The following is a 27,486-nucleotide window of genomic DNA, read 5'->3' on the forward strand; positions in this document are numbered from 1 at the left end:
GCCTAGTTTCATTGTGCAAGTTGAAGGAAATGCTAATAATAAATAGCATAAAGGACAAAAAGCAAACTGTGGTCCTGACCTTGCAACTTCACCTTCAAGAGTAATCCCTTGAACGCAGTTGGACTGTTGGCATGAGTAAGGATCACCGATGTGAATTCTTAAAATCTGTTCTGTTTTAATAATCAAAATTGCTACTAGTTAAACAGTAACCATTTTTATTGTGATTTTTTTTATCTTGAAAATGTCCCTTTAAGTATTTTCAGTAATCTTACCAATGAATGTTTACGGGCAGAACCCATGTTTGAAGCTTTGAAGATTTAAAAAAAATAAAAGAGATTTCTTGCAAAATTACTTTGGTAACATTGTATTCAGGTTTTTTTAAGCCCCCTTAGTATAAAACTGATTTTGTCTATTAAGGATGCAACCGCAATTCTATCTCTGAGCATAATCTCTTTTACACAGTCTTTCATGAAAGTCTGTGGAATATAAAATTCACTAATACACCTTTTTATTCAACCAGGGAACTTCTTCACCAGCCCACGTCTATTTTCTTAAGTGGATTTAGTGCTTTTGAATGGTTCTAGATTGACAGCCCCAGAAACAGAAGTATTCTGTATATCCGCAGACCCCTTGTAATTTGCCATTGTTCTAAGACACAGCCAGTGTTCCTCAATTTTGGGTTGGAGACTAGGATCTCCTCTAATGGGGGCAGATCCAACTCTAGTGGAAAATCTCTCCCATTGACTACACTGGAAGTTTGATCAAGGTCAGGGTGAAGAGGTAATTCAGAGTTTTTGTCCCTAGTCTTGCTTAAAGTGGTTTTTCTAAGGTGGACCTTCACTAGGAAGCACCCTGAGAATACACTGGCCTGCAAACAAGCTTTAACTTTTATTCATTAACAACCTGGGCTGAATTTGAACTGAGGCATCTTCCTTTCTTTAAACAGTGTGTACAAACTTAATGAAGACTTACTCCCTCTCCCCACGGATAACCAATTGCAGCAGAAACTTCTATTGCCCTATAAAAATGGCATTGTCCCCTTTAGTAATGAAACAGATGTTTATTAAATGGACGCCTGACTTCTTTAAACCCCGACATTTATTTTCCTATTAATATTAATGGATAGAGGCCAAATTTCGTTACTCTTCACTATCCCACCCACCAAATGACTCCTTTTCCCTGTGTTCCCTTCACCCCCTCCATTGGGCCCCAAATAAAAAAGCAGTCTGCAAACAAACACACCAAAGTCAGTACAGATGGGTGACTGTATTTCGGCTGCATTGGAAATGCCCTCAGAATTCTCATGTGGGCAAAATACTTATGCTTAGAGCATGAGCAATCTGAACAGAGGAGGATGTGTAAGAGCTGCCAGTGGATTGAGGTTGTATGATCACATACATGGAAGGTGTCTCTTCATGCACTCTAGAATTCTTCTCGGGGCCTCCATGTGGATTTTTGGGAGTGAGGGAACAGAATGAGGGTACAATTAGAGCTCATCAGAAATTTTCCTTCAAAATTGTTTTTCAATAGAAAATTAGGTTTTTGACTAAATGGAATTTCTAACCCAAAATGTCAGCTTTCTGTGGATTATTTTTTTAAACTGAAGCCTGAAAATTGAAATATTTCAGACAAAAAACAAAATATGTTGATTCTGAAATGCCACTCCGGGGCCTCATGAGAATGTCTTATGAGATTCTGAAATGCCACTTCAGCTGCCTCATCCTCCCATTCCGCTTCATGGCCGGGACTCCCCCTGCTGGACATCCTTCCACAGGGAGCACGACAGCCGTGCAACTGCCATGGTGCACCCCCTCCCCGCATCCAGAGGCAAGACCCTAGTGCATCATGGGAGATGTCATCTGACCAGAGAGCCCAGCCTTTAGAGGAGAACGGGACATCTGAACTACAACTCCCATGAGGCACTGCCTCAGTATTTCCAAATCAAAAGGTTTTAGATTGGTTTTAGATTTTTTGCCAAAAAACTGAAATTTTCCACAAGGAAAAAGGCATTGTTCCAACCAGGTCTAGGTAGAGCTGTAACGCCAGCCCTCTTGGTTACTACTTCTTACACTGTGCAGAAGGGCTGGTGAGAAATTTGGCTCTGTATGTGAGACCATATAGATTATTATTTATGTATGTATTTGCAGTAACATAGTACCTAGGAGCCTTAGTCATAGACCAGGACCTATTGTGCTAGATGATGTACAAACACAGAACAAAAAAATGGTTCCTGCTCCAAAGAGTTTATAATCTAAGAATAAGACAAGAGACAACAGATGGATACAGACTGATGGGAGAAACTGAGATAATATTAGGCCACATGATAGGCAGAGTATCACGCACTAGCAAGACTAGCATAGTGAAAACTGCATATCCACCCAATAATTATACATTCTTGACTATCACCTGCTCACTCCTTTTAGTGATTTCAGTGCAGCCGGAACTCTATTTTAGAAGCCCTGAATGACCAAGGTCATCAAAATATTCGGTCACAGCACAATTCTAGGTATAAGACTAAATAGGAAACAATCACCATGCAAGAAAATAGTACTTCTGCCCTGTAGAAAAAGGGGTTGACAAACTGTTATTTGCTTATGTTATACTGTACTGTTGAAATAGAAATTAAGACATTTGGAACATAGACAGTGTTGACAAACTTTCTTGCACTGAGACTAAGCCAACCCAGATTATGCTTTACAATGTGCTAGGGTCTTTTTGTTTGTTTTTTTGTATAGCAGGTGATCATGGCCCAAATCCTGCTTGCTTCACTAATGTGTGTAATCCTACTAAAGTCATGCGTGAGTTAGGCAAGCAGAATTAGGCCCCGTTTTGTGTGAAAGGGAATGCCAGTTCCTCCTGATACTAGCCATGCTTAGTTGCACACAGTTTTATTCTTAAACTGTCTTTGAAGCCGCTTCATGGATCAGCTAGAAGGAGCACATTCCTCTATGGCCAACTTCACCTGGTTTGTGGCTTCAGCTTCATACAATTGCATTGCCACTTAGGCTACCCTGGGAAAAAAAATTTTTCTTCCTGAAAAGCCCTTTGAAATAACACCAGAGGGTTGTAATGCTAGCCATCTAGACTATATATTAACTTCAGAGTTCCTTGATATGTTTTCGGGTGGATTTATTTCATGGGGTAGCTTTTTCATCATTTCAAACCAGGGTATTTGGTTAAGGAAGCATCAAGCCAAAGTAGCACAGTATTAGTACAAAGTACTATGTCTGCAACATCAAACTGAAACTAATTTTAAAAAAAGAGGAAATCTTGACATACCTGGAATTTGCAGTTGACAGGCCCCCTAATTATTCAAATTTCATTCTATGTATTAACACAATGAAAGCTTCTTTTTCATCTGTTCCTAATAATTAACTTCCAGAAATATGCTCATCTCCGCCTGGCATGCCAAGCAAATGAAAAGCCCTATTACACAAGCAAGCTGTGGTGGTGTGGAATTATCCTCATGGGGCTCGGAGAGCTGGGGAATGCTGCAGCTTATGGATTTGCTCCAGCCGCCCTTATAGCTCCATTAGGATGTGTATCCGTCATAGGTGAGCTGGTTTTCCATGTTTTATTTATGTAGATATTTTACTAAACAGTTGTTAGTGAGAAGTATAAGAAAAATACAAGAGGAATTGCAGAGAGAAGAGAGAATTTGGGGGGAAGTGGTGCTATTACAGTCTGGAAGTGAATGAATCATACAATTGAATAGGATGGAAATTTAAAGTAAACCCCTATTCAATGCAAAAGAGCCCATATTAATCTATCCCATAGTTTGGCTTAGTGCTCTAGGATACTTCTATGTAGAACTGCAGTACGTGTTGGGTCAATATCCAGTTGTTTGAGGTACCCCACAATGGGTCCTGAGCCAAGGCCCATTGACATGGACAGAAGTCATTCCTTTGACTTTGGTGAGCTTTGGATTGAGCCTTTTGTGCTTACATACTTTTCTCTGTCTTATACAGTTGCCTCTCACCATGGCATCAGCTGGCTTTCCCATGCTGTCCCTTGCCTATCACCATCCTCCATGCAGATTTATGCATGGCCTCCACACCGACCCTTTCTGGCACTCCCTTCTCCCTCTGCCCTATGCTCTACTGTTGGCTCCACAAGCACAGCTGCACTAGGAAGCTTAAACAGTGCTGAGTGGCTCTCCTGAGCCCTTGTACCATAGTGAATGCCACTGTGTGCGTTTGCACCAAGTTGTGCTTTTCCTCAGATTAGCGTCTTTGGTTCCTTCTCTCTTTTGGGAAGTTTATTAAGTGCATAAACTGTTCTACCGCCTCTGATAAGAGGCCTATGTGATTAGAGAGGCCTACAAAATTCCAGAAACCTTTACTTTGTTCTGGGGCACTGCTAATGCTGCCATCTTGTGCTTGCATAGGACAAATCAACAGACCTTTCAAGTAATTATTTATATCATGGCCCTTATTTTATTATGTCTTATTCCATATTTAGAGCCTTTTATTAATGCATTTAAGCACCCAATCACTACAGGGACAAAACCTTTTCATAATTTTAGTTATGGTGGTGGTATTTCATTTATATTCTGTTTCTTCTTTTCTGGGGAAATTTATTTTTAAACAGTTTTGTCTCATCTGTACCAGTGGAGATTACAGTAGATACGCTAGCATAGCACAGAAGCTGCAGAAATAGGAATTGACTGGTGCAGCTGCATCCCTTAGCAACGTTGCTTCACGTGCAAAACTGAAGCATCCAGTGCAGCCGTATCAGAATCCAGATACACCGGAGTTCATCTTGACACCAGAAACAGCATGTATTTCATGGACTGTCCCTTTCTATCAGTTTTCCTCCTAGAATAAACACTTCTGAAAATGATACTGCATCCTGGAGTCTTTCTTCAGACTCTTTTTCCCTGCAGACTTCCTGGCTGTAGTGGAAGGTTTCATTTATGCGCGTGCATGTGAGGGGTGGGTGGGTGTGCAAGAAGGGAAGGTGCAGGCAGCTTACTGTGCCCTTTAACATTAAAATGTCCCTGAGTTTTGGCATCAAGTCCAACTGTACATCAGAACGCACAGTCCTTGGAAGGATTTATCATACAAGGAAATGAAATATTTACCTGAGGGTCAAACAATATGTTGGGCTGACACATACATATGGGCTTTGTAGTGGCAATAGTAATAACTTCAGCAATTGCAAATCTTGCCAGTTCCAGATGTACTGGAAATCCAAAGAAGCATTGTTCAGATAAAAATCAGTATTAAAAAACTACCCAGCAACCCATTCAATTTTAAAAAGTGGGGTTTTTTTAAATTTCTTCATTCTACTTTATATTGTGTTTGCTTTTTGCACTTTATTCAGTTTGGACAGCAAAACTAGATCTGGTCAATTTCACGTTCTTTGTATCTTTCTCTCCACCTAGGTTTGCAGAGAAATCTTTTCATTAAACCATCTGTCTCTCTTGCTTCTCCTGCTCCTCCTACTCTCCAAAAATCATGGAAAACATTTCCATAAACATTACATTATTCTCCCTGCCCTGCCTCTCACTGTCTTTTTAACCAAACCAAAATTTGGTTTTAAAATATGAATATCCCTACAACACTTTATATTCCATTCCCTTCTACCCACTCTGAATATCATTTTCTTAAGCAATGTAGAACTATAAAATTATACATTGTCCAGCAAACACATTCATCTAGCAGTTCTGTACCTTACTCTGCTTGTTTCTCCAGTACTTAGTTTGTACACAAATTTGTACACTATTTTAGTTAGATAACCTCTCAACAATGTTAAAGAAAGGAAAGTAAACTGCAAATGTCAAGAAAGAAGAAATAAACTACCAGATTCAGTGTGCTGATGAAGTCAACACCTCCAGTAATATTTCCTACCACAAGATGTTTTCTTACTGAAACTACAGCCATGGAAACAGTATTTTGTGAAGTTTAGGCCCTCCTTTTGAGCTGTGATGGACTGATCAAGTCAAATATCGCCTTCTGCTAATAACTGGGCAAAAGTAACTTCTAGAGCAGGTCTTCTAATAGAAGAAATATTTTTCTCATTACATTTCAGCTAGTTCAGGGGGGAGGGGGTCACACCCAAGCTGGCTTCAATTTTGCACTGAAGTTGAATGTGCTTCTTTCCATAGATCATAGTTCAGTGTTAAGATTGAGAAATTAAGCACTCAAAAGTAAAATTTCTTAAATTTATTTGAACAGACAACCTTACCTCTGCCCTCTTTGTGCATATTTTTCAAAATATCATCCCTCTGTCATGAATCTGTCAAATAAGACAATCTGGCATTTCTTATTTTCTTACAGTACTTATAATGGACCTGCTCCTAGGATTGGATACGCTGTGTGTTACCATGCTGTATTATATATATTACAGATTATACATTTAAAGTGATGATATGAATATTTTGTTTTCAATTAAAGTGAAAACTCTGTGTCTGATCCTATGAAGTGGTGACATTAGTGAGTTTTATAGAGGGCATCCAGCACTGTGAAGATGTGGGCCAGAAATTTGGCCTATAATAGTAATTTTTTAAAAAATAGATTCAATCCAAGAAGACCAGACCATGTTTTTGAGTGACACAGTGGGAATATTCTTTGAACAGTTGTAATGATGTGAGCTCTTACATCTGTCCAGAGTATTAAATAGTTTGAGCTGACAGCTGTTCTCTTCTCCAAGGAAAGAAAACAGTACATTTTTAATAATGTATTTTTAAAAATAGATCTTAAAATAGCATTTTTATGTTTTTAAACATTCAAAATAGTGTTTACATTCATAGAATCATAGAATATCCGGGTTGGAAGGGACCTCAGGAGGTCATCTAGTCCAACCCCCTGCTCAAAGCAGGACCGATCCCCAATTAAATCATCCCAGCCAGGGCTTTGTGAAGCCTGACCTAAAAAACTTCTAAGGAAGGAGATTCCACCACCTCCCTAGGTAACGCATTCCAGTGCTTCACTACTCTCCTAGTGAAAATTTTTTTCCTAATATCCAACCTAAATCTTCCCACTGCAACTTGAGACCATTACTCCTTGTTCTGTCATCTGCTACCACTGAGAACAGTCTAGAGCCATCCTCTTTGGAACCCCCTTTCAGGTAGTTGAAAGCAGCTATCAAATCCCCCCTCATTCTTCTCTTCCACAGACTAAACATCCCCAGTTCCCTCAGCCTCTCCTCATAAGTCATGTGCTCCAGTCCCCTAATCATTTTTGTTGCCCTCCTCTGGACTCTTTCCAATTTTTCCACATCCTTCTTGTAGTGTGGGACCCAAAACTGGACACAGTACTCCAGATGAGGCCTCACCAGTGTCGAATAGAGGGGAATGATCACGTCCCTCGATCTGCTGGCTATGCCCCTACTTATACAACCCAAAATGCCATTGGCCTTCTTGGCAACAAGGGCACACTGTTGACTCATATCCAGCTTCTCGTCCACTGTAACCCCTAGGTCCTTTTCTGCAGAACTGCTGCTGAGCCATTCGGTCCCTAGTCTATAGCGGTGCATGGGATTCTTCCATCCTAAGTGCAGGACTCTGCACTTGTCCTTGTTGAGCCTCATCAGATTTCTTTTGGCCCAATCCTCCAATTTGTCTAGGTCCCTCTGTATCCTATCCCTACCCTCCAGCATATCTACCTCTCCTCCCAGTTTAGTGTCATCTGCAAACTTGCTGAGGGTGCAATTCACACCATTCTCCAGATCATTTATGAAGATATTGAACAAAACCGGCCCCAGGACCGACCCTTGGGGCACTCTACTTGATACCGGCTGCCAACTAGACATGGAGCCATTAATCACGACCTATTGAGCCCGACAATCTAGCTAACTTTCTATCCACCTTATAGTCCATTCATCCAGCCCATACTTCCTTAACTTGCTGGCAAGAATACTGCAGGAGACCATGTCAAAAGCTTTGCTAAAGTCAAGGAACAACACGTCCACCGCTTTCCCCTCATCCACAGAGCCTTTATCTCCTCATAGAAGGCAATTAGATTAGTCAAGCATGACTTGCCCTTGGTGAATCCATGCTGACTGTTCCTGATCATTTACTTTCCGCTAAGTGCTTCAGAACTGATTCCTTCAGGACCTGCTCCATGATTTTTCCAGGGACTGAGGTGAGGCTGACTGGCCTGTAGTTCCCAGGATCCTCCTTCTTCCCTTTTTTAAAGATGGGCACTACATTAGCCTTTTTCCAGTCGTCTGGGACTTCCCCTGATCCCCATGAGTTTTCAAAGATAATGGCCAATGGCTCTGCAATCACATCCGCCAACTCCTTTAGCACTCTTGGATGTGACGCATCCGGCCCTATGGGTTTATGCACGTCCAGCTTTTCTAAATAGTCCCGAACCACTTCTTTCTCCACAGAGGGCTGGTCACCTCCTCCCCATGCTTTGCTGCCCCGTGCAATAGTCTGGGAGGTGACCTTGTTTGTGAAGACAGAGGCAAAAAAAGCATTGAGTACATTGGTTTTTTGCACATCCTCTGTCACTAGGTTGCCTCCCTCATTCAGTAAGGGGCCCACACTTTCCTTGACTTTCTTCTTGTTGCTAACATACTTGAAGAAACCCTTCTTGTTACTCTTAACATCTCTTGCTAGCTACAACTCCAGGTGTGATTTGGCCTTCCTGATTTCACTCCTGCATGCCCGAGCAATATTTTTATACTCATCCCTGGTCATTTGTCCAATCTTCCACTTCTTGTAAGCTTCTTTTTTGAGTTCAAGATCAGCAAGGATTTCACTGTTAAGCCAAGCTGGTTGCCTGCCATATTTACTATTCTTTCTACGCATCAGGATGGTTTGTCCCTGTAACTTCAATAAGGCTTCTTTAAAATACAGCCAGCTCTCCTGGACTCCTTTCCCCCTCATGTTATTCTCCCAGGGGATCCTGCCCATCAGTTCCCTGAGGGAGTCAAAGTCTGCTTTTCTGAAGTCCAGGGTCCATATTCTGCTGCTTTCCTTTCTTCCTTGTGTCAGGATCCTGAACTTGACCATCTCATGGTCACTGCCTCCCAGGTTCCTATCCACTTTTGCTTCCCCTACTAATTCTTCCTGGTTTGTGAGCAGCAGGTCAAGAAGTGCTCTGCCCCTAGTTGGTTTCTCCAGCACTTGCACCAGGAAATTGTCCCCTATATTTTCCAAAACTTCCTGGATTGTCTGTGCACCGCTGTATTGCTCTCCCAGCAGATATCAGGATGATTGAAGTCTCCCATGAGAACCAGGGCCTGCGATCTAGTAACTTCTGTGAGTTGCTGAAAGAAAGCCTCGTCGACCTCATCCCACTGGTCCGGTGGTCTATAGTAGACTCCCACCATGACATCACCCTTGTTGCTCACACTTCTAAACTTAATCCAGAGACTCTCAGGTTTTTCTGCAGTTTCATACTTGAGCTCTGAGCAGTCATACTGCTCCCTTACATACAGTGCAACTCTCCCACCTTTTCTGCCCTGTCTGTCCTTCCTGAACAGCTTATATCCATCCATGACAGTACTCCAGTCATGTGAGTTATCCCACCAAGTCTCTGTTATTCCAATCACATCATAATTCCTTGACTTTGCCAGCACTTCTAGTTCTCCCTGCTTGTTTCCCAGGCTTCGTGCATTTGTGTATAGGCACTTGAGATAACCCGCTGATCACCCCTCTTTCTCAGTATGAGGCAGGAGCCCTCCCCTCTCATGTGCTCCTGCTCGTGCTTCCTCCCAGTATCCCACTTCCCCACTTACCTCACTTACTTTGGTCTCCTTACCCCAGTGAACCTAGTTTAAAGCCCTCCTCACTAGGTTAGCCAGCCTGCTTGCAAAGATTTATAACAGGTGATTCTTATTTCTTCTTCAGGCTTTCAATAAATTGGCAGGAAATAAGGAGAGAGCTGTGATATCAGAGGCCATCTTTTATACAGTTCTTATCACTCTATGAAAAATTGGTTTTATGCATAATCCACTAAGATTGGCATTGCTGAGATGCTTTTGCATTCTCATATATCCATTCCCAAATGGCTTTGGGTCAAGAAGTTTGTTCTGATACTTTAAAGATGATATAGTTGAAAAGCAGTTCTTTGGGGGAATGGTTCTCAGACATTTTCGCAGAGTGGAACTATGTTGCATGGTCCACCTCCTCTCCCGTTCGTTATTATGTAACATCCCTGTGATAAATGAGGACCTGTGGTTCTGAGAACTCAGCTAAGAGCAGCCCTGAAATAAGTCTCCAGAAAGTTTTATTTCAGAATTTTTTTTAAATGCATTTATTCTTCTCATTCTAAAAGAACACATAGCTGGATGTTATAGTTTTCTGTGTAGTCTTCTTTCTTTCTTTCTTTCTTTCTTTCTTTCTTTCTTTCTTTCTTTCTTTCTTTCTTTCTTTCTTTCTTTCTTTCTTTCTTTCTTTCTTTCTTTCTTATTCAGCATCTTGAATTAACTAAGATTTACAGTTCTCTGTTGATACCAGCCTCCAATATTTTGGTTACTTTTTTGATGGAAGAAGAAGCTAGATATGGAAAAGACCTTTTTCTGACATCTTGTCCACCATCTTTCCCTTTCTGCCTCTGCCACTCAGTCATCCTTGACGTGCCACGTCTTCAGTGTGTAATGGATAGGAAAAGGTCACTATTTGAACGACTTACTTTTGTAATTCCTCCCTTTCTTTTGTGTTCAGGACAACATTAATATCTATCTTGCATGATAAAAATAGGCTTGATTGGCCAATTAACTGTTATGCACTTCTTCTTACACTTCTTGGGTAGAATGGCACTGACACTAAGAAATTACATCTAACTTCTTGTTTAATTTTGTGTATGCATGCAATCATTGTTTCATTTTCTTCCTTTTGTGATATGTCTTGACACAGGGAGAGATCCAGGGCTTTATCTAATCTGTCTAGCCAAGTGTACATAAGAGCATCCATCACCATAGTATCTAAGTATCCCTCATCAAAATGAACCATAATAGGTCAGTAGTCTAATTTTTCTCCCTGTTCCTAGTTATTCACTAGCTCCATTCATGGAGTGGCATATTTTAGGGACATAGGCTGATGCAGTGGAGGTTAAAGAATGACTCTGTAGCCATTCTATGACCTGGGGAGAAAAATTCTTTTCCTATAGGCCTCCAGGAGAGATACCCTTTGCAGTATCTAAAGTCAGTGCTGGATGAAAAGATTTAGGACTTATTTATTCAAGAGGTTGAACAAGACCAAAAGTAGTGTTTTCACCATTAAAAAACAATGAAGAAAGTTGGTCCCTCTGCAGTGTTTGAAACTTAAACACTGTGGCACTAAGAACCTGAAGACAGATCCTCAACTGGTGTAAATTATCATAGCTCTACTGACTTCAATGGGACTATGACAATTTACATTAGCTGAGGTTCTGCCTCTTGAAAATGAAATTGACAGAAGGGCTTAAATAATGCCAGGTAAACATTCTTTCACATTTCATCTAAATTGTTGTTAGTGATGTTGCAAAATATACAGTTTTAAGTTATTCCCCCTTAAATAATGGATGTGATCTTGTGCTTGCTCTAACCAGGCTTAATAGACAGAGAGTATGAGTCAGAACTTCACTTCTGTGTCACACATTACCAGAAAGATATTGACAAGTGGGAGAGATTTCACAGCAGAGCAACAAAAACTGTGTGTGGGTGTGTGTGATCTATTTAAAAAAATAAGTAAATGAGCTAGTCTCAGATATGAAAAAGGGATCTGGAAGGACGGTTTACAAATATTTGAAAGTTATAAACGTACAGAAGAGAGAGGAATTATTAAGGGTAATACATGGGAATATAAATCGGAGTAATAGGATGAAATTTAGAAAGGGATAAGATTAATAAATGGGAAACACCTTACCAATGAAATATTACACTGTGGAATAGTTTCTAAGTGGAAAAAGTGGTGGAAATCTCATCACTTGGATCTTTTAAGGTTAAATTGGTCAAAACACTAGAAAAAGTACTGTAGGGATCAATCCTGCATTGACAGAGGGATGGATTGAATATTCTAATATGTGTTTTTTGTCACCAGCTTCTGTGACTGTGATTCTATATTACTCCTTTTTAAAAGAAAAACAAAAATAAACCTAATTATACACTCCATATCTGTGAGACGACAGTTGTTTTTCAATCACTGCTCGAACTATTAATTGTTTATTAGTGATAGACATCAAATTTAAAATGATTCTCCATTTCTACTTGTGCCACAGAAATTGAGGATAACCAGACACAGAAAAAATCCTGGGGAAAATCAGCAACGGTCTAAACTAATGAATGTAGTGCTCTACATTTCTTCCTGGTTAAATGTCTAATTGTACATCATGCAGAATAAAGAGTCTTCCAAACATTTCTTTCAGGGAACTGGAATTTGTGTGGTGTAGCACTACACTGATAATGAATACAAAACAGCCTATATTATGTTGATGCATGAAAGACAAGGTTGTTTCAACAGAACAATTAAGCCCCTGAATGAAGATTTTTTTTCTTTTGTATGCAGTAGTTTTTGCCTAGCATGACTGTGATACTGCAGCAAATCATAAGTCTTGCAGCGCAATAGTAACTTGTTTTTGAAGACTCAGTCTTGGGTTTTTCATGCCTTTAGAAAGTGCCCATATTTTCCATGGGGTCTATCTTCTCCGTTTTGTATGTAGCTCCTACCAATGTCTAACCCAGGGTAGAACGGAGCTCAAAGACTTCTTTAGATATATAATTTTAAATCAATGAGCTCTTGCTTTGTCCAGGCCAAATTTTACTAGGTGCTGAGCATTAGGACAAAGTCTTCAAAAGTGCCTAACGGGTCCTGCAATCAGGAGGTATGATTGCAGTATGTGTTGATGTACCCAAGCTAGCTTTGATCTAGCTAGATCAAAACTAGCTTAAATAACAATAGCTGTGTGATGTAGTGGCAGCATGGATGGCAACTGTTCAAGTAGGTACCCTGAGTCTTGGGCGGGCATGGCTGGCCTGTGGAGCCACCATACTGCCGCAGATTCATTGCTATTTTTATATGAGTTAGCTAGATCAAAATGAGCCCAGGTACGTCTGGATATGCTGCAGTCATACCTGCTGATTGCAGTGAGACATATCCTCAGTGGAATTCTCACAATGCCATGACCCCAGGAGTTGGGGCTTTAAGAAAAACACCAAAATTTATAAAACTCATGATAAAATTGCAAGAACTGGCAACTCTCCATCTGAGTAGTCCCACTGATGTCAATAGGAGTACTTATGTGCATAAAGTTACTCATGTGTGTTTGAAGAATCAGGGCTTAAAATTTATTATCCTCCCCTGGTGTTGGAGACCCTCCGTTCCCCATTCACTTTCATGGGAATTGAGGGCATTTGGCATCTTCCAAGCGGTACTCAGTACCTTGCAGGGGTAGATCACAAATCTTTTTGTTCTTTCATTTAACATATTGATTAACTTCTATGACAAGATCACAGGCTCAAAAAACCCCTTCTATTACAGAAGCGTCAGTTCATTAAGCAATGGTTCTTTGTTGTTATAGCAACTGTCTAGGTAGATGGCCTGATATGAAATTTGAAAGAGCTGTGATTGCAGGGAGAGAAAGAGAGCAGTAATTCAGTTTCTGAGGGTGGGGGGGGCGTCCCCCATCCACACCTCCCCCCATCTTTTTTTTTTTTTTGGTTCGTTGGTTGGCTCTGGTTTTACAAGGTGTTGCTTGGATACCAGTGTGTTTTTGTTCACCAAAGCTGTCATCTTAGTCTTGTGCAAAGGAAGCATAATCAGCTAAGTAGCTACATCTTCGAGATGCACTTTCAGAAATAGTTTCTTTTCTCATTATTAATGGTTTAGCTAGACCTCCATAACTCTTCGTATCCTTTACATTTAAGCAGTTTAGAAAAATGTTGTGTTTCTGGTGGGAGACTTTCTGCGGAATGGGTGAGTGCTGAATGCTGATTGTCTTGTCTATCTCCTGAGGTTCATGGAGACCTCACACTGATTTTTTTAACAAGTGTTTTGCAACTCAAGAAATCATTTGTCCCCTCTTTGTCACATGTGTTGCTCTCCCCCAGGCAGCAGGTCACAGGCTGGATATTTTTTCCCTTGTCTTATGCATTTGAGCACATGCAGATATTGCATTTTTACAGCCATGAGGACAAGCACTATAGCAGAAACAATGATACTACTTTGCATTTCTTCAGCCAAAGACTGTGCGGTGTTTTGCAAATGCTCAAAATATGCTTGGCAGCTAGACACAGGTGCTTTGTTTTGTCATCCATGAAATGGAGATACTGAGGCAGAGAAGTCAGCAATGAGAGGTTAAGTGATTTGTCCAACAGTCAAACACGAAGTTCATGGCATAGCCAGGAATAGAGCCCAGTGTTCGAGAACAACAGAACAATAGAACAATCCTGTGTTCGAGGCACAAGATCATCCTTCCATCCCCTCCCTCTGTAATCATTCTTGGAATTTACAAGTGAGCTCGTATTCCATCTTTCTCCTCCTTATTTCACCTCTGCCTCCTTCTCTCCTCAAGTCCCTTTCTCTCTCTCTCTCATTCTTTCTCTTAAATGAGAGGTTTCCATTAAGTTCTCGCCTCCATAGCTCCCGCTTCCCCAACAGTGTACTAGAATAGAACCCCCTTCCTGGGATGTCAACAATTTCATGCTGTTCCTGGCCTTGACTCATCCAGCCATGGTCCCTGCCACTGCTTCTTCCCTGAACTGCTCACCTACTGCCACTTCCCCACATGAAGCAGGACTGGAAGTAGGCATCGGGGGAAGAGGGATAAAATGAGAGAGTTGGCCAGGGAAAGGAGTTGGGTCTCAGAAAAAAGGATGTGGTTGCCCTGAGTTGCGACTAACTTCTCCCAATACTCCTGACTTTGCCTTCCTCTCAGAAGCCTTAAGGTCCTCCCTGCTACTCATCACAGGGACCCTTAGAAGACCTTAAAAAAGCGCCTAGTCCTGCAGGTGTGTTACATGTTAATTTTCAAATTTCAGAAAATCACAACGAGTCTCCTAGTCAGTAGTGCAGATTAGAAAGTTTGTCCTGTAATTTGCATGTATATAGTGGCTTTTGTCCACAGATTTCAAGGTACTTCTGCAAATACTGTGTACTTTAAGGAAGTGTTATCATACCACTGTACAGATGAATAAAGAGAAGCCCAGAGAGATTCAGAGTTATGCAAGGCCATGAAGTGGGAACAGCTGGGCATAGAGCCAGTCTACTACACCTGGGGGGATTCTGTGCCACTGCACATGTGCAAAATTAATGTGCCCCACAGATTTTTTTGCTTCTCTGAAGAAAAATGACTTTCTGACAGGGAAGCAAAGGGAAGCTGCAAGAGCAGTCACACACCACTCCCTAGCTGCACAGCTATATCATTCAGGCACCGGGAGCAGCTGACAGAGAGGTAAATCACCGCAGGGCTGGGGGCACCCAGCCAGTGACTCCTACTTTGAGCTGGGATCAGCTGCTAGTCCCACCTGGGCTGGAGGCAGGAGAGGATGGGACTTCCTCTTCCCCTACAAGGAGTGGCTGCGGTTGTGTCAGACCCGCCCCCAGAAACCTCCTCCAGCTGCAGGAAGCTCAGCATCCTCCCCTGCTTCCTGGCCCCATCACTCCTCAGCAGTGAGGGGTGGGGGTCACTGTAAAGGCAGCTGTCCCCCCATCTGCCCAACCCCCATGCATCTGGACCTCCCAAAACCAGATGCCCCCACCAAGCCTCACCCTGTACATCCAGAACCCACCTAACCCTCCATACCCAAACCTCACTCCACTGAACCTCAACCCCTACATCTGGAGCCCCCCCGCAACCAGACCCCCTGCCTCCAGCCCCCACTGAGTTCACTGATGGAACCCAGACCATGCCCCACTGAGCTCCCTGTAGTCAAGCTCCCATCCTGATGAGCCCACCTCCCTGCACCACCCTGAGCCCCCACATCCAGACCCCCAAGCCACTGACCCCCAACTAACTGCACCCAGACCCCCACTCCACCAAGCCCCACTCCCCCAGCACTCAGACCCCTCTGCTGAGCCACACCCACTTTCACCTGGAAGCTTTTGCAGAGTCCCATTGCCCCTGCACCTGGAACCCCCCCAACGAGCCTCTGTGCATCCAGAGCCCTCCACACCTAGACCCCTCCCCCCACTGAACTGCCTGCACCCAGATTGTCCCAGACAGAATCCTCTCACCCCACACTTGGATCCCCCGACACAGACCCCCTCCACACTTGGATTCTGCCTGGTTGAGCCTGCCTCCCCCATACCTGGTGTGCCTGGTGCAGCGGGGCAAGGCCTCAGGGTGTTTCTGGGGCAGGCACAGGCCTTGTGCTGTGTCAGGGTTGGGTGCAGCCTCACCACTGAGTCCATGTCCCTGGGGTGGGGGATGGATCAGGCTGCAGGGTGATCTCCCACCTTCGTACAGCCAGTGGCCTGTGCTCCTCACTGCCATCTAGAGCCTCTTCATTTATTTATTGACAAATAAAGCTTGCAGAATTTTAAAATGCGTGCAGAATTTTTAATTTTTTGGTGCAGAAGGCCCTCAGGAGTACTCTACATTCAGTTTTTGTGCTGCTTGAATTTTTTCTGATGAAGCTATAGTGATATATAAGCAATGTCCACATTTGGGTGTCGCAATGCTTGAACTGCACCTGTTTCAAATGGATACAGTTAAAATGGTACAAAACCTATGCGTAGACCAGCCCTAAAGACGGAATTCTGCCTTCAGTTACACCAGAACAAAAATGGAGGCTCTTCCAAAGTCAATGGAGTTAATCTGAATTTACACCTACAACATACACCATTGTAAGTGACAGCTCAGTTTGATTTCAGAAGTCCATGTTCCCAGTCCCTTGATCATACAACCACTGCACTGAGCCTCAATATCTGCATGACAAAGCATACTGCAGCCATCACAGCAGTTATTATGTGTTTTATGCCTGGCCCATCCCATTTTAATACAGTGCTGTATAAATCTATATATTTTTTCCCCAGGTAGTGCGTTTATTTCTGTCTTATTCCTAAAAGAAACCGTGAGGGCTGCTGCTATGTTAGGTAAGTAAGCAGTTGCTAACACAAGCATGCAAGGTTCCATATGCTTAGCAAAGTGGAACTCTCAAATTCAAACACCCCCACTTGCCCCAGAAAATGTTTAAAATCGGGCCCAAGTCACAATGTGAAGGAAAACCTTTGGGCTGTCAAGTGATTAAAAAAATTAATCGCAATTAATGGCGTGATAAAAAATACTGATCGTGATTAATGCTGTTAATAATAGAATGCCATTTATTTAAATATTTTTGGATATTTTCTACATTTTCAGATATATTGATTTCAGTTACAACACAAAATACAAAGTGGACAGTGCTCACTTTATTTTTATTACAAATATTTGCCCTGTAAAAAACAAAAGAAATAGTATTTTTCAATTCACCTAATACAAGTACTGTCCTGCAATCTCTTTATCATGAAAGTTACATGAAACTTACAAATGTAGAATTATGTACAAAATACCCTGCATGCAAAAATAAAACAATGTAAAACTTTAAAGCCTACATGTTCAATCAGTCCTATTTTTTGTTCAGCCAATCACTCAGACAAACAAGTTTGTTTACATTTTCGGAAGATAATGCTGCCCACTTCTTGTTTAAATGTCACCTGAAAGTTAGAACAGGCGTTTGAATGGCACTGTTGTAGCCGGCGTTGCAAGATATTTACATGCTAGATGCGCTAAAGATTCATATGTCCCTTGATGCTTCAACCACCATTCCAGAGGGCATGCGTCCATGCTGATGACGAGTTCTGCTCAATAAGGATCGAAAGCAGGGCAGACCAGCACATGTTCATTTTCCTCATCTGAGTCAGGTGCCACCAGCAGAAGGTTTATTTTCTTTTTTTGGTGGTTTGGGTTCTGTAGTTTCCACATTGCTCTTTTAAGACTTTTGAAAGCCTGCTCCACACCTCGTCCCTCTCAGATTTTGGAAGGCACTTCAGATTCTTCAACCTTGGGTCGAGTGCTGTAGCTATCTTTAGAAATTTCACATTGGTATTTTCTTTGCATTTTGTCAAATTTGCAGTGAAAGTGTTCTTAAAATGAACAACATGTGCTGGATCATCTTCCGAGACTGCTATAACATGAAATATATGGCAGAATGCGGGTAAAACAGCAGGGGACATACCATTCTCCCCCAAGGAGTTCAGTCACAAATTTAATCAATGCATTCTTTTTTTAACAAGCGACATCAGCATGGAAGCACGCCCTCTGGAATGATGGCCGAAGCATGAAGAGGCATATGAATCTTTAGCGCATCTGGCACATAAATATCTTGCGAGGCCAGCTACAACAGTGCCATGAGAATGCCTGTTCTCACTTTCAGGTGACGTAATTAAGAAGAGGGCAGCATTATCTTCTGTAAATGTAAACAAACTTGTTTCTTTTAGCGAATGGCTGAACAAGAAGTAGGACTGAATGAACATGTAGGCTCTGAAGTTTTACATTGCTTTTATTTTTGAGTGCAGTTATGTAACAAAAAAACATCATTTGTAAGTTGCACTTTTATGATAAAGAGATTGCACTATAGTACTTGTATGAAGTGAATTGAAAAATACTATTTCTTTTTTTGTCCTTTTTACAGTGCAGACATTTGTAATAAAAATAATATAAAGTGAGAATTGTACACTTTGTATTTTGTGTTGTAATTGAAGTCGATATATTTGAAAAGTTAGAAAAAATCCAAAAATCTTTAATACATTTCAATTGGCAATTAATTTTTTGAGTTAATCGTATAAGTTAACTGCAATTAATCAACAGCCCTAAAAATCTTATTTGCATATGAAAATTAGACAGTGATCCAAAATCCTCTAGCCTTAGATCTGTAACTTAGGGTTTACATATGGTAGAAATTACTTACTTAAGATCACTCTTTCATTACATATTTTTAACTCTGAGATGGTATTTAGTATTTTATGAACATGATGCAAGTTCAATACAAATGGTTAGGTGATTAGCTGTTCTTTCAAATTAAAGGGTGTTTTTACACTGTAGGTATTACACAAAAAGTAAAGCTTCACTTAAAAAATTAGAAGTATTTACTCCTTTATACTAACTTAATCATTCCTAAAAGTCAGGAGAGATAATCATGTTGTCAAATGTCTTACTGGGGAACATGGTCTTTGTTGTAAAAGCAGTAGGCTTTCTGGCTGCGTCAAAGATTTTAGTTGTGTTTCAAAACTGTCTTGCTCTGCATTCTTCTTTTAAAGCCTTGAAGGAATCAAGCATTTGAACAGAAAGAGGCAAGCAGATTTCAGTTTTTTTCTTTTAAACTGTGCCTTCCCAGATGAATTACCCAAGTGAGCAGTGCCATGGATATTTCTGGGGACATGTTACTCATGTGGCATGTTGAGCAAGCTTTAGTCCATAGTGTGATAATTATAGCACAGCTGATGTTGTGCGCATTTTTGAGAAAGAGGTTCAGTGTTGTTCCAACAGCCTATAATATTTACTTCGGTTTTGGATCCTAATCTGCCAACTCAGCTGATACACTGAGACTGCATCCCTCAGCTGATCATTGCCTTATACGTTGCTTTCACTAGCATTCAACACTGATTTATTTTATTTCTGTTAGTTTGACTTTGCATGAAGGATTTAACAATGTTGCTGCATTCCACAGGAATGAGCTGTATAATGGGAAATAGGTGATGTTTTTTCAGGCACATAAATTTAGTACAGTTCTGCTTTTCCAAAGAAACCGTGCTGTAGGGGTGCCAGCAATGTCCTGCTGATGTGCTTTGTTTTGTATTCTTAGACCTCATGTTCCATATTGATTTATTGGTTTCCAAGAATGTTTAATGATTACTTAAAAAACAACTACATTGAATTAGGCAAGATATTAGCTAATCAATGGAACTTCTGAGCTCAGTAATCAGCCCAGTTACATCTAGATATCCCCAGGAGCATCTGTGTTTGTCAGCTGGCTATCCACAGGGCAGAAGTTCCAGACTTTTATTAAAAACACAATAATACAAGTTTGACCTTGAAAAGGGGTCCCCACAACCAGATAGCTGAGTAGCCTCTTGCAAATCAACTCTGCCCTTTTATGAAACAGTTCGTAGATCTACAAGGATGGTAGGGAGTGGCAAAAGTGCTGGCTTCATGTTAGCTTCACACTTCGCTCTGAAGTTGTCACACATCTGTTGCTCTTAGAGATTCCAGGCCAGATCCTTAGCAGTGTAAATCTGTGTAGCTACTTTGACTTCAGAGGAGCTACACTGATTTACACCAGCTGAGAATATGCCCCTGCCTCAATAAACAGCATGTCCTTTTAGTTGAGAGTAATTTGGGACATGACTATCAGAAATAAGAGACCTGATTCTCCTTTGTCCTGCATTTGGTGTTAAAGCCAAGCATCTTCTTAAATGCTTTGCTGAACCAGGGTCCTATTTCAGAAAAGTATGAAATTATGCTGATAATGTCTCTTTACAGTTCTGAAGGAGTTCCCCAGAATTCTTCTGGATTTATTTAAAAACCATACTAGATAAGACTTCAGATGCAGGCAACATGACTAACTAATTGTATATCTGATTAAATGGACTTAACTTTATGCCAGAAACTACTTTCAAAGGGGCTTGAAGGGTAAATTGGACAATAATATACTTTGTAAAAGTAATGTGTGTTTTATTTAAAGGTGGAACCCTGACAATTGTAGGAACATATTTGTTGGTGACATTCGCTCCAAATGTAATCCAGGAGCTCACGGCAACTAAAATACAGAATTATTTAATTAGCTGGCAGTTTCTGATCTATGTGGTGAGTTTCTTGTTTATAATTCTCTGTAAGTCAAAATATCTTGATTTTTGCATCACAAGTCACAATGTCAAACAGCTGCTCCTGAAACAAATTGTTCCCAGTACCATGGCCATAGCCATGTGCTGCAGATGAGCTCCTCAAGTGCTTTCCTCCTCTCCGTCCCTTGGGTCCAACAGATCCTGACATTTGTAGAACTTCAGAAGAGCAGAGGGTAGATTGAGAAAAGGGTGGGAATTTGCAAGAAGAGGAGAATTTAAATATTAGTGGCTTGGGAGGGAGTAAATATTGGCACTGGTTGTACGTGATTTGAATGTATTTATTCCACATTTTCTGTACCTGCATCTAAGTGTATTTATTTATTTACAACTTGAAACGATAGTGGTCTTGAAGATGGGGCCCTATTTCTTCTTTGTATAGATGGCTCAGTTGTGCTCCCTGTGTTGCCCAGCCAAGTCAAATGGCTCCTTATTCCACTGATTGGCTGAGTGAACGATTCTGCACTGTTGCTATTAGCTGTTAATCAACATCTGAATTTGAATTCAAATACCAAAATACCACTTTGATTAGCTCTCCTATATACAAACCTTCAAAATCCATCCTTGCTCTTTGATGCACTCTAATTAGCTTCAGGAACAAGACCAGAGTGAGTGGGAAGACTATGTCTGTCTCTCAAAAATGCAGAAAAATATCTGCTTCATCTGGATGTAGAAGTTGCAATATGCTCTAAATGCCAGAGGTGTTTTATTCTCCCCTCCTGACCGAGGTTATTAATGTCTTGTCATTTAAAAAAAATGACATTTTCAAATAGGTGAAGATTTCACAGTGCTCAGTTAAGACGTTACAGACTAGATAGCTTCACCCTGAGTCCTCACGGCTCCAGCCAGTTTACCAGCTCACAAAGCACCTATTCTGTAGATGAGACTGTTGATAAAGCAGTCAGTACAAGACAGTACTAAACAGCATTTCTTTCTTCCATTGACTGTGCATTTTCAAAGCTCATGAAAGATGGTGATACAGCTCAGTAGAAGAGACAAATGGGGTTTCTCTCCATAAATCAAAATATGCATTTTTAGTCATGCAACAGAGGTGATTTCAAGGTGCTGCATGGAGACTGAGCCATACAACTTGGCATCAGTGTCAGTGGGCATTGGGTAGCTCTGTCCTGTGCACAACATAGAAACTCTGCCGTTCAATATTTTTAAAAGGCCCGGCTTTTTAAGAAATGCTTTTAAATAGCTGCCTTGCATTCTTAAAAAGCTTCATTTAAAGATGTTAGAGAAATAAAGTACCCAGTACACCCCCATTGACAGCACAGGTTTTAATGAGCGGCTTGCTTTGCTAAAATGCCAAATGATATTTCAGTGTCAATGAACGAACACTTTTGCAAAATCAATGGCTTGTCTGGAATAGGGCCATCTCCCACTTCGGGAGATTAAGGCCTTGCTGGACATGTGCCTGGCTCTTCCCAGGAGAAATTGTAAAGGAAATTCTTACCCCTTCTTTTAAACATTACTTGTTTTAAAAAAAGGGAAAAAAAGCACCACATTGATTAGCTAATATCTTACCTAATCCCAATGCAGTGTCTGTGCTCAGTAATCAGCTCACTTATATCGAGTTACCCCCATCAGCATCTGTGGGGGCTCATCATCTGACAATTTACCCTCCAAACCTTGTCTCCTTTCACTTGCCCCTTTGCCTCCTTCATTGTGTCCAAGCCCCATGTCTACCTAGACCCCCCCCTTATTTCCTTCTCCCACTTTTGCCTCGCTGCATTCTTTCCAAATCACATGTCCCCCGATGCCTGAAGCTCCCTCCATGACCTGTTCAACCATGACCCCGTTAAACTCTCTCCTCAAAACTCACCTCTTCCACAAGACCTATTATCTCATCTTCTTCCTTGCTCCCAAATACCACTCCCCACCTGGAGCCAGGCAGCCTTGTCAATTTCATGGCATGGTGAGCCAGGAAAGGAAAGGAAAGGAAAGGCAAGGCAAGGCAAGGCTGCTGGGCTCCTGGCAAGGAGTGGAACTGGGAGCCAGGTCAGAGGCTGCCCCCGCCTCTCTGTCTGGCTCCCAGCTGGGAGTGGGGGGAAGCCCCCCAGGCTTTTCATCCTGGCTTCCAGACAGGAGCAGGGTCAAGCCCAGCTCTCCAGAGAAATGGGTTCTTTCTTGTCAATTTCATGGCTCCTGCCATGAAATTGACAAGAGAGATGACCTAAGTAAGGCAGTATCTACACAGACACTGTCTCTACATCAACATAGTAAGCCTTATGCCTCTCATGGAGATGGAGTTATTATGTTGGTGTAGTAGGGCACTTAGGGCTTGTTGATGGGCAGCGTATCTGTGGGCTGTGATCGATCCAGCGGGGGTCGATTTATTGCATCTATGACGCAATAAATTGACCTCTGAGCACTCTCCCATCGACTCTGGTACTCCACCAGAACGAGAAGCTCCGGCGGAGTCAACGGAAGAGCGTCAGCTGTCGACTTACTGCAGTGAAAACACCACAGTAAGTAGATCTAAGTAGGTTGACTTCAGCTACACTATTCATGTAGCTGAAGTTGTGTATCTTAGATCGACCCCGTGCAGTAGTGTAGACAAGCCCTTACAATGGTGGGAGGAAGGCTGTAGTGTGTACACTGGCATAATTAGGTCAACATAAGCTCGCTTTCTAGTGTAGACCAGCTCTAAGAGTTGCAAGATTTGGATACTGTGGTGTTGGGTTCTCACTGTACTGTCTGTCCTCCCCAGAGTCTGTCACTATCCCAGCACACTCTCTGCTCTCTCTCTGTCCAAGTCCTTAGAGATGGTAGGGCATCCTGTGTATGAGGGAATGGGGTATTTGGAGCATCCTCAGGCTGCTACTTGTATCCCAGTGTGGGGTGAGGATATCAGGGCTGCCAGCTTCCTGGTGCAGGGTTCTATGCTGAGCTGGCTGGCTGGAGCACTGTTCCCCACTGCATGCTGCCTCCTGCTCTGTTCGGCTTTCTGGCATCCTGCATAATAGCAGCTGAGTGGAAAAAAGCAGCCAGCAGAGCATGCTGTGACAGAGCTGCAGCCAGCTGGGTGGGGTGCTCTGCCAGAGTTAGAGGTGGGGGCATCAGTGGAAGGCAAAAGGTTTGGAGGGAGAGGTGGTGCCTCTGAGTGCCCAGCTTCCGCAGTGCTTGTGCCTGTGTGTTTCTGTGACTCTTCAGTGTGTGTGGAATTCCCACTGACTCATGTGGCAGTTCCACACACACAGCCCCTGCAGGATCAGGCCTGGAAGACACACGAGGGCACTTGTTTCTCAGATGATCAGTCTGATGCTTCGAGGAGAGAGAGGTAGCCATGCATGTCATGTTAGACCTCCGAAGTACAGGCAGATAGTCATCAGCAGGCCATGCCTTCCTGTGGCTCAGATCCCGAGCACTCCGTGCAGCTGAGGAGGCAGGGTGTAAAGATGGCTTTAAGTCACCTTAATGTTCCTCCAGCCTTGGAACTATCTGGGCCCCTAAGGCAGTTGTCCCCAAACATTTTTAACACCCCCTTTCTTATTCCTAATATAATCTGACCACCCCCACCTCCAGGAGCCATGGTCGGGGGCTGGGGCCAGAGCCATGGCTGGGGTCAGGAGCCTGGGGCCATGGCCAAGAGCTGGGCCGCGGTCGGGCTGGAAGCCAGGGGCTGAGTCCAGGGCTGGGACAGAGCGAGGCTGGGGGCAGAGCAGGGCTGGGTGCCACTCTGTCCCCACCTCCCATGGGGCCTGGTATGGACCCCGCTGCGACCCACTGAATGTTGCTCCACACTCCCCTAGGGGGGCTCTTCCCACAGTTTGGGGACCACTGCCCTAAGGGGCTCTTCCAGCCACCAGGCATTACTGGGGATAAAAGAGCCCTGGCCACAGCCCCTGCACCAGCAGCAGTGGAGGGAATGGAGAAGGAGCCACTATAGCAGCTGCTAGGCCACCTGACTACTCCCCTGTGGTGGTACTCCCATAGCTGGTTAAGCCAGCTTGAGGCCAGCTTTGGGAGTGCCACAGAAACTGTCCTAATGCAAGCCAGAATCTAGGCCTGCATTTCAACCTGTGAATCTGAACTCAGCTAAACTGACAGTAGAATAATTACTTGTTTATAGATGGGCAGCTGGCTGCCTGCCTCATTCTGTTACTCCCAAGAGCTGTTTCACTCGTTGCCTGATTTTTCAGTACAGAAAGAAGGTTGAATGTTGACAGGTGACTAAAAATTCTGTTGCTGATAATAGCGAGGCTGTTTTCTGCAGCTGGTGATGTTACAGAAGTGTCACGGTACTGGCAAGGGAACAAGTGTTACTGTGGGAACCTGTAAGAGCTAGCATTAATAGTGAAGCAAGTAAATTTAACTGTCAGTGTGGAAGATGGTGGTGACATGGATGGAGTGAGTCTGGACTGTGTACAGTAAAAAGTGTGTCAGCATTACAGATGACCTGCACGGCAGTCTCTGGTGGTGTGTCATTGAGCTTTGCCAGGGTACCTTCTGTCATGTACTCTGACAAGTAGGTGGGTAGCCAGTGATTGAAGATCATTGCATAGCAATAATCTGAATGAAATACATTTCCCCATGATTGCTTGGCAGGAAATTTGGACATGAAGATAGTGCTAGCTAAGGTTTTTTTGACTGAGGCAGACAAAAAGGGCAAAGAGGAAAGAAACTAATGCAGTAAGATACTATGGTGATGGTCACTGTAGAAAAATTGAGTAGATAGTGTGGATAAGTAGATAGTAGATAATGTTCTGCTTCAGGCTAGCTCTCTACTCCTTAGCTCTGGGGGTTATATATTCAGGGGTGCCTATATTGATTATCCCTAGCTCACGTGGGTACCTTTGCTGTCAAAGAAAAACAATCTTTGTTTTAATCTTCTCAGTGCTGTGAAATCAAACAGGCTCATCAAGAGCAAAAGAAAAGCAAAGAAACGAGGAAGTTAACTAGAAAATATCTTAGGAGCAGGAAAGATTTATGAGAACAATTATTTGTTAACTCAATTGACTGGAGATAAGGTTACTTTTTAGTAGAAGATGTGTAATAAAGCAATCCTCCCTTGAACTGTTTGAGCAGGGTAGATCAATGTAACACTTTAAAGACTCTGAATGAAGCATTTATTATATTGTTTACAGCTTAACCTTTCTTGCCCTTTTTTCCAGATCTTAGAAATAATAATATTCTGCATTCTTCTGTATTTCTACAAAAGGAAGGATGTGAAGCACATTGTGGTTTTGTTAATGATGGTAGCACTACTAGGTAAGCACATATTATTCCATTTGTATAATATTCCCCTCTCTCTCTCTCACTTGATCACTCTCTCCCACTTGGTCCCCCGTGTTAGCTTATGTCTGTGCTGTGTTTAAAAGGACAATCTGAAGGGGAATTCTTAGGTTTTTACATGGTTTCAATGAAGTCTCTTTCTAACAAGCAAAGCCAGTTACTCAACAAACTTTATATGCCTATTGCTAGTACTGTTTGGTTTTACAGATTTGCAGTTTGATTCTGTGTGAATCCGACTTTTGCATGGATATTCCAAGGCTTTTTGTCTCTCCCATTTGAAGTAATCCTTTATCATTAGATCCCGGAAGAATGAATTACAGAGACTGTTGAAACTCCGTATGTCTAGAACATATTTTGGTGACCAGGGCTAGCTGAGGAAAACAAATCACTAATTTAATTTAAAAACAAAAACAGAAAACCTCTTAACTACACTTCTTGTGTGTGCTTCTTCAGTGTAACTGCCTGGGACCTTCTGCCTGCTTTCCTCTACTCCCACCTATGTATGTCTATTTTTTTTCCAGAACTGAAGCCTTAATAAATGCAACATATTTACTGTACTGCCTTTTTAGATGTATATTAAGACTTCAGTGGACCACTAAACTTAGTTAGAGATTACAATTTGCATTAATCTCTGCCTAAGTATTCCCCAGAAAATCCACTTAACACTTATTGTCCCAAAAATCCATTTTTGTCTTGTACATTTTCAGTGTAGTTCTTTGAATCCCCAGGTCTTACATTTTCCCTGTAGAGTTTACAAACAATCCTGGCCCACAAGAATTCATAAATAATTCATTTAATACAATGGACCTCAAAGGTACTTAAATGTAATTCAATCAGGTCTCCCAAGGATGTGGTAGGATGTTGCCAGGTCTGTCACACTATCATGACAAATCTCTTCACCTTTCAGCAATCCAGCCCTCATCTGGAGGGTCAGAACTAACAATTTATACTTTAACATTTTATTTTCAAATATAACTCCAAAGTTCTACTCTGTAACTGACTGAAATTTTTAACCCCCCACATCACCATGATGGTTTGTTGTTGTTTTTTTTTTTTGTATCATGCTCATTATGGATATGATAACCATCAGAATCTGATAGCCTTTGCTCACCTTGAGTACTACCTTGAACAATCCCATTGATTTCAATAGGACTGTTTGAGAAGTAAGGTACTACTCAAGGGGAGCAGAGAGAATCCTTGAATTTTTCCCTACTGGTGAAATTCAAATAGGCCACCACAAGGCCTATGCACCACTTAAACCCCATGTGAACTGCCAGAGGTGCTCTAAGCAAAATACTTGAACCAGAACCCCAGATCTGAATCCCTTCCCCCGCCCTCTTGTCCGGAGTGTTGGGAAGTTCTGAACTGTGTGTCGGTATGAATTTTGCATCTGGGGGCTATCTCTATAATCGGGCAAATTGGAACTTTGGAACTGAACCTCTTGGAGAACCTGGAATTAGATCCAGGTGGTGAGGCCTTGTCCCCTGCTATTA

The 27,486-nt window shown here is 42.1% G+C and overlaps 1 protein-coding gene across 2 annotated transcripts in view; it reads left to right on the forward strand.

The window, feature by feature from the left end:
* The window catches only part of NIPAL2 (NIPA like domain containing 2), a 68,094-nt gene that overhangs the window by 22,639 nt on the left and 17,969 nt on the right, over positions 1-27,486 (forward strand). The window contains exons 3-6 of one of the 2 annotated variants that reach the window (XM_073330484.1): positions 3,383-3,554; positions 16,910-16,969; positions 20,596-20,717; positions 25,873-25,969. In XM_073330484.1, the coding sequence (XP_073186585.1) occupies positions 3,383-3,554; positions 16,910-16,969; positions 20,596-20,717; positions 25,873-25,969 (451 nt within the window). The remainder of the gene's footprint in view (positions 1-3,382; positions 3,555-16,909; positions 16,970-20,595; positions 20,718-25,872; positions 25,970-27,486) is intronic. The other variant, XM_073330485.1, reaches the window with a different exon arrangement.

Source organism: Lepidochelys kempii, chromosome 2 (genome assembly GCF_965140265.1).
Source record: "Lepidochelys kempii isolate rLepKem1 chromosome 2, rLepKem1.hap2, whole genome shotgun sequence".
In the NCBI taxonomy this organism is placed as follows: Eukaryota; Metazoa; Chordata; order Testudines; family Cheloniidae; genus Lepidochelys; species Lepidochelys kempii.